This window comes from Triticum dicoccoides, chromosome 3A, assembly GCF_002162155.2.
Source record: "Triticum dicoccoides isolate Atlit2015 ecotype Zavitan chromosome 3A, WEW_v2.0, whole genome shotgun sequence".
Classification (NCBI taxonomy): domain Eukaryota; kingdom Viridiplantae; phylum Streptophyta; class Magnoliopsida; order Poales; family Poaceae; genus Triticum; species Triticum dicoccoides.
The window spans coordinates 724,905,616-724,913,057 of record NC_041384.1 but is presented as its reverse complement, the minus strand read 5'-3'; the positions used below and the strand labels follow the sequence as shown (position 1 = coordinate 724,913,057).

General features: G+C 43.7%; 1 protein-coding gene across 1 annotated transcript; it reads left to right on the top strand.

Moving 5' to 3' along the window:
• Nucleotides 1-237: 237 nt before the first annotated feature.
• Nucleotides 238-4,735, top strand: LOC119273498 (factor of DNA methylation 1-like). Its single transcript, XM_037554644.1, has 6 exons — nt 238-327; nt 1,418-1,452; nt 1,588-1,769; nt 2,024-2,296; nt 2,411-2,626; nt 4,105-4,735. Exons 2-5 carry the CDS (start codon nt 1,419-1,421, stop codon nt 2,585-2,587), a joined length of 666 nt encoding a protein of 221 aa, XP_037410541.1. The 5' UTR covers nt 238-327; nt 1,418; the 3' UTR covers nt 2,588-2,626; nt 4,105-4,735.
• The last annotated feature ends 2,707 nt before the right edge of the window (nt 4,736-7,442 follow it).

Below are 7,442 nucleotides of genomic sequence, written 5' to 3'. Positions count from 1 at the left end.
TATTTTTGAAACCAAAAAGTAATCAACTTAACTAAAAATATTACCTTTTTTTTATCAAAAGTTAAAATATTACCGTTCATGTGTTTTAGTCCAGGCCAGGCTCAGGCTTGGCATTTCCAGACCGGGCTTTGCTAAGCCCATGGTATCTGGTCCAGTTGCGTCACCTTCGCTCATTTTTTCACATACCACCTATTAAACAAAGCAGAGTGTGTGTGGCAGCACAGGCACAGCCACAGCCCAACCGCGCGAAAGGGGAAAACGGGGGAAGCAAAAACCCTCGTCCGCCCACCACCGACCACCGCCGTCGTCGGCGATCGACCTCGCGAGGTTAGGCTCCCTTCCCGCACGCCCCTACTTTGCTACGATCCGCGGAGCGTTCGCTGGGTGTTGCATTCGGGTGTCCCGTGCGGCGCGGGTGGATGAATGTACATGTACAGACCGGCCGCCCCCCTCTGCGCGAGAGGACGGCGGCGGAGGGCGCGGGTCGTTCAGTAGTGTGGTGCCGGTTCTCTCTCTCTCCGACGGTCATCGAGCGGACGGCAAGGCTCCGCCGTTCAGTTCCGTCCAGATCCGCGAGGGTTTACCAATTTCCGTAGCGGACGGAGCTATGTGGTTCCTTTCCTTGGCTCGAGGATTTTGTACGGCCTAGCTGGATGCTCGGAAGAAACGCACCCATTTATTGTCTCTGTACATGGGTTGCTGCATTATTAGTTCAGTTCATTGCAGTCTTGCAGATCCATGCCTTGTTGCGCTTTGGTATGGCCGCGGCCTTTCGCCGTAAAATGCATGCTTTACTTACGGATTTTAGCGCTCAGATCCGTGTGCCTACTGTTGTTGGGCTGAAATGGCTGGAATTAGTCGACGTTCTTGTGTTTGCAGTGGATGTTAGTTACTTCACCTTCACCACCTCTGTTTCTGCGGGTTGGATGTTGTTCTCATATGAACAACATAGGGTGAACTGTATGCATGCATTTGCCTTTGTATATGGCCTTCCGATTTAATCGGTTATTTTCAGCCATAGGCGCCACATTAGCTGAAACTTTTTGGTAGTTGGCACTCTGATTTGGGAGATATTTGCTTGGATACAAGCATTTGCTTACCAAGCTCTAAATTAATCCCAAATTTGTCACTTTTCTCTGGGAAATGGTCAAGTAAGACCATGCCTCTATATAGTAGTAATAAGTCGAAAATGTTGCAATCTGTCAAGTCACGAATGTAGCACAAAAACTGCAGTACGGAGGCACAACTGCCATCTTGGCACATTCTTGTCGCTGACAAAAACTGCAGTTTAGATCTATATATCTAACTTCGTCTATGTAAACTTGTAACTCGGCCTTTCTCTTAATGAAATAAAATCAGCGTTCTCGATTGTTTTTCGTCAAAAAAAAAACAATAACCATATTTAACGTGTTGACAGGATGTCGGAGCAAACACAGGAGTTCTACGACGAAGGTTTGGGATGATCTTTTGCTATTTACACCATTATATGCACTGATATGGTTTGGTTATAAGCATGTATGCATTCTTGTGCTCACACTTTGAGCTTTCACGTGTTTAATCGCCTTTCAAAATGAACGCTTGTATCAGTATTCCACAAGGCTCAGGAGCTTTCTTGTAGATGTTATCAGAGGATTCGTGATAAGAATAAAAAGCTTCGTTTGGAACTGAAGTGCAAGATGTTTGATCTTGACTTAGCATCCAAGAAGCTGGATGAACTAGCTTCAAAAAGTATCTCCCAAGAAAGGAAGTATGAGGAAGAGAAAGAACAGGTGTGTGATACTGATACCTTGCTTCTGCTATTGAATATCTCCTGGAATTATGGAAGTTTGTTTTCTTTTCTTTCTCTCTTTTTTGGGGTCTGCGTAGGATGTTTGATTGCATTTTGCTTCTTTTGCATATCAGCAGTTTTTCACCTGATATTCTGTTATCAAATAATACCGTATAGAGGGCTCATAACTTGTTTTTGCAATTTTTGTTTTGAGAAGCTTATTGATCTGAGTGTTTATCTGTACTGATAATGCAGAAGGAGAAACAAGTCGCTCTATTATTTCACATGTTAGAGCAGGAACTGAATGCCAAGCAGAAGCTTGAGTTGGAAACGAAGCAGCTGCAGAGCAAATTGGAAGCAGTGAAACCTATGCAAGGTGAAGACTCTCAATCAAAGAAGAAAATGGCTGAACAGAGTGAGGAGCTGCAAGAAAAATATGACAGAGTGGAATCAATTGTCCGGACTTTGATTACCAAGGAAAGACAATCCAATGATGAGTTACAGCTTGCTCGGAAGGCACTGATACGTGTAAGTTACCTCATTGACTGAGCACCTGTCCATGAGATGGTGATGTGTTACTGTTGATGATTTTGCATAACAGCTGAAATCCATTCTCCTTCTGACCTGTTGCATGCTCTACAGGGCTTCCAGGATCTTACAACTGGCCGAACATCTATAGGCATCAAAAAGATGGGCATGCTTAACCTGGAATCACTTGAAAAAGCTTTCAACCAGAAATTGTCAGAACCTGCTGAATCAAGTTATCATGCTGCCTTATTTTGTGAAAAATGGGAGAATGAGATAAGAAATCCAAAATAGCACCCTTTTCAAGCTATCATGCTTGATGGAAAAGAAATGGTATATATCTCTTTACTGTTGCTACTACACAATTTGCTTTCTCTAATATTGTGTGTTAGTGGTTTCACGGTAGACTTTCGGCTTTGCAAGCATTTCTGTAGTACATGTATTCCTTAATAAACTCTGGTGGAAACTCGAGGAGCTTAGTTTAATTTACTCCCAGATTTTCTTAATTAATATACAAAATAGAAGAGAATAACCACAATATTTTTGTCAGTGGGTACAAGATACCACAGTTTTGACATACCAAAGTATGTTGAAGTATTGAGATTACTGTGGCCTGTTTGGTTGTTGCCGGAAAACACAATATTGATGCATTCAAACACTCAGCTACCTAGCCGTTAGCAGTGCAAGCACACGCCTGCTGGCCGGAGCTGATCAACATGCTCAGCTAGCTAACATACGGGCCATGCCATCAGGAGCCCGGAGGAAGAAATAACCAGCTCATATGCCCCCCTCACTCCTTCCCGCCGGCTGAGCCTAGCTGAGCCAACGTTCCATGCACTCGCCTCTAGCCCCCACCCCGTGCTAAAAGTACCAGGTGTAGTTTGTTGTGGTATGGTTTGAACAGGGATACCTGAATCTGAATTGTCTGAATGAAAAACAGCAAAATCGCTATGGTATGACTGTTAGATTTCAGACAAATCATGTGGGGTGTGGCGGCCGACGACAACAGAGCAGCCGTCTCTTTGCTTCCCCATGGCCGCCGAGGGAGATTTCTCCAAAGACGACAGGGCGGCGGCGTGGGAATGAGGCCAGAGCAAGTAGCGAGTTGTTGAGGAGAGTGCGGAAGGATAACGACGCCAGCCCTTCTTTTCGCCTTCTCTGTTTTTTAAAAACAGGTCTGGGGTTCTTTTTATTATACAGAGAAAAAACTGTAGTTTGTCGAATACTACAATATTAAAACAACAGTTTTAGCGGCAATCAAACAACTCATTGTAAATAAAACTATAATAATCTCAAAAACTACAGTATTCTCAAAATGCTTAGAAAATACTTTGCTATCAAACAGGGCCTTTTTCATGGTATGCTCCAAATGTTCTTTACCACATGCAGATTTGAATTGTTTAATAGATTGGTTTAAGTTTATATAACACTGAAACATTCAGTTCTCTTTTAAGTACAATATAGTACTAGTTCATTTTAAGCTCTGCCACTATCTGGAAGAGTTGTTGTTCCTGAACTTTCTGTAACACCTACCACTGACTTGGAACACTTGTGTAATTTCCATAACTCTCTGCAATGATAGCCATACTAATGGAGTATGCATATCTCAAGATAATCATAACACATGTGACATTGTTTTCCTCAAATGTTGTGTCCCTACTGTGGTAGGATCACATCCAAATTGCAGGCACCCGTTACATGAAAGTAACAGCAAGCTTGGCATATCCATGAAATGCAAGCTTTGAAGCTTTGAATAGTTTGTTTGGCTTGGAAAAAATGCCGTCCGTCTAACAGTACGTGCTCTGTTGTAGGAAATTCTGTGTGAGGACGACGAGAAGCTCCGGGCTCTGAAGGAAGAACACGGCGAGCAGATCTGTGACTTGGTGACAAAGGCTCTGCTCGAAGTCAACAAACACAATCCCAATGGGCGCTATCCTTTCAGCGAGCTGTGGAACTACAAGGAGGACCGGAAAGCGACCCTGGAAGAAGTCGTCGCTTACGTCCAGAACCAATGGCGAGTGGACAGGAGCAAGCTCAAGAGAAAGCGCGCCCAAGAAGATGCTGGAAGTACTCAAGTGGAGGACATCAGACGCTGAATCTGCTGGGAGTACCTAAGTGGACATGATGTTATTTTGGTCCCTTAATGGTCAGGCGGCTAGATCATTTCCAGTAAACCTATAACTGTTTAGATGCAGGAGTGGTGTGTAGCATTTGACATGAATGCGTCCTACTCCAGTTATCCTTGGCTTCGGCGGCATCCTGGGGTTTAAAGTGAACGCACATTTGCCTTTTGTTTGATTTGGGATTAGTTTCTGAATTTTGCTGGAAACATGCATGCCTAACAAGTAATGACCGTTCTGGTTTCAAGTGGGATTAGTTTGCTGGTATTGTTGGCTCTCTGCATCTCCACTTGGAAATTATTTTCTGAAGATATGAAGACCATCCGGTGTGCTCTGCTCAGGAACATCTATCGTGTCTTTGTCTGACTGTGCAAAAAGTCCAGCGAAGGGAGCTGCTGGCCGTTGTTTGTTACTCCTTTTGTTATGAATTAATTCAACTTCTAGTTTTCCATTAACCCAAAACTTTTTTGATTGTGTCTTAAAGTCAAACTTTATTACGTACTCCCCTTGATTTATATTAATTGTACTTAATTTGCACTAAGTCAGCGACAATTAACATTGCATCAGACATCTACAACAATCTAGTTAGTTTTATTATGTTCATCATAAAAAAAAGTATTTGTCTACGACATATTTGCCGGTGCATATAGTAACATATTTTTCTATAAATTTTGGTCAAATATAGAGAAATTTGACTTATACATTCAGATTATTTGGAATGGATGGTATCGTTAATGAGTGTATATGACATCTAATTATGGGAGCTAGAACGGACAAATAAATGTGTTCTCTATATATCTTCACATTTTTATTAAATAATAACTTTTCTGATTTGTGGGCTACAGGAAAAAATTGTGGCAAAAAAAAACCCAAAAAAAGTAAGCGTTTTCTAATCCACGTATTTGTATTTTTCGTGTACACCACATACGTAAAATATATATTTGAAAGAAATTCACAAGCACATACTACACCTCCATATAAAGCATATGTGCACTATTTTCAACATTTTCTCGGGACACAAAAATGCAAAAGTTTTCATTTTTTTAAAGAAGCTAGTTCTTTTTTTTACCTCATTGTAAAGTAGCGAATCTGGCGGCTCTTACCTCATTGTAAATAAGCTAGTTCTTTTTTTCTAGCCGCCGCGCCCCTGACCCCACGGTATCAATCAACGCGCGGACCCCACCCTCCATATATGGCGGCTGTTGGTCAGTGCCACGTTGGCGTTGACGTGACGGCGGCGCCTTCTCCAGCACGCCTCACCTTCTCCTCATATGGAAAAGTCACGCTTTAGTCAACACTACCCACAGTAGTACACTGCACAACGCTAGAGCTTCGCTCCTCCGTCTCCTCCCTCCTCCCGCTCCACCACACCAAATGTTAAAAATATGAGCAAATTACTACGAGATTTAATCCGAATAAACAAAAGATAAATCATGACTACAGTAGCAAAGATTGAACTAATCATGCGAACTAGCATAGCAGATGAGCAGATCACATCTAGGGCACATACTAGAAACATGAATTCTACCACGATCTCGAACAGGAAAGATAGAATCACATACGATGCAGCGGGAGCAGCACCGCCGGCGTTGACGTTGTCGCCCATGTCGTCGAGGATGAGGTTGCCGAGGTTGGGGAAGAAGTCATTGTTCGCGAAGTCGTCGCTGCCAGCAGTCGCGCGAGTGCGCTTTCCAAAAACCTGATCGCCACTCTCCCGTACAGGATCATGAGAGGCGGGGTTCCGGAGGCCTGCTGTCCCTTCTCCCGGTGCACGCCGATAGGAGGGATGGAGAAGACTTGCTTGGCGGCGCAATGATCTGGAACGGTGGTGAGAAACCATACGATGCGGCCGCATGGCGCGGCGCGGCGTGACAAGGCGTGGCGTGGCGTGGCGAGGTGAGCGAGGAGGAGGAGGAGCGCGCGTGTAGGTCTCCTCTTCTCATGCTCATACAAGTGGTAGAAGAGCTCACCTTATAAAGAGGTGCAACTCTCTCTCATCTTCCGCCGGGAAAAGCATTAAAAAAGGCTCGAATGGTACGATCCCTCCATCACCCCAGAATGAAAGGGGTGATCTCGTAGTTCTTGGTCTGTGAAGATGCGTTGTTAGGTGCTCCATTTTCTCATTGAGGACAGACCTCAACCTGTGCTCGAGAGATAGGGCGGGACTAAACTTTAGTTTCACTCACTCCACTCACATGTGTGCATGAATGGGCCAAGAGAATTTCAGAATTTTAGTTGGCCTTTGGGCCAAAGGCCTACTAGCAAAATTCCAACAATCTCTCACAAAGTCTCATTGGCACATCTCATCATTTAGTTTCAAAACATTGTTTATATACCGGTGCTTAGTGGAGACTGTGCCTTGAACTACAACTAGATCACAACTTGAATAGTGGACTATGCCTTGAACTACAAGTTTTCTGCGAGACTAGTTTCACACAAATTCTTGACCGATACTGCGCTGCCGCAAGGCTTCCCCACGGGTGGAGCATATACGTCGTACTCCAGGGCCTTTTCATGAATTTATTAGAGAACACCCAATTCTCACAGACTGCGACGTTAACAGTCAAATTCATATAGGTGTGTTCCTCAGAAGATGTTCTGTAGGACAACATCTCTGCTTACCCGAATAAACCACTTGGAACACATTAAGATAAGTATCAACCTGCCATACAGATCAGGAGAGTATTGCATATTCACAGAGTGGGATAGTTAATATAGGGATACTCTCCTCCCAGCTGACCAACAGCTTGTCTCCCACTTCTACTTCACGGGATCTCCGATCACATAGAGTGGGTTACCACTATGGACAACTCATGCGGTGGGTCTCAGACCCATCTCCATCGATGCATTATCTATCACGTTACGTGATAGACCCTTTGTAAAGGGATCTGCCAAGTTTTTCGATGTTTGGATATAATCCAACGTAATAACTCCGGAGTTCCTCAATTTTCTGACAGATTTTAGTCTCCTCTTCACATGCCTTGAGGACTTCATATTGTCCTTAGAACTGTTTATCTTGACGATCATAG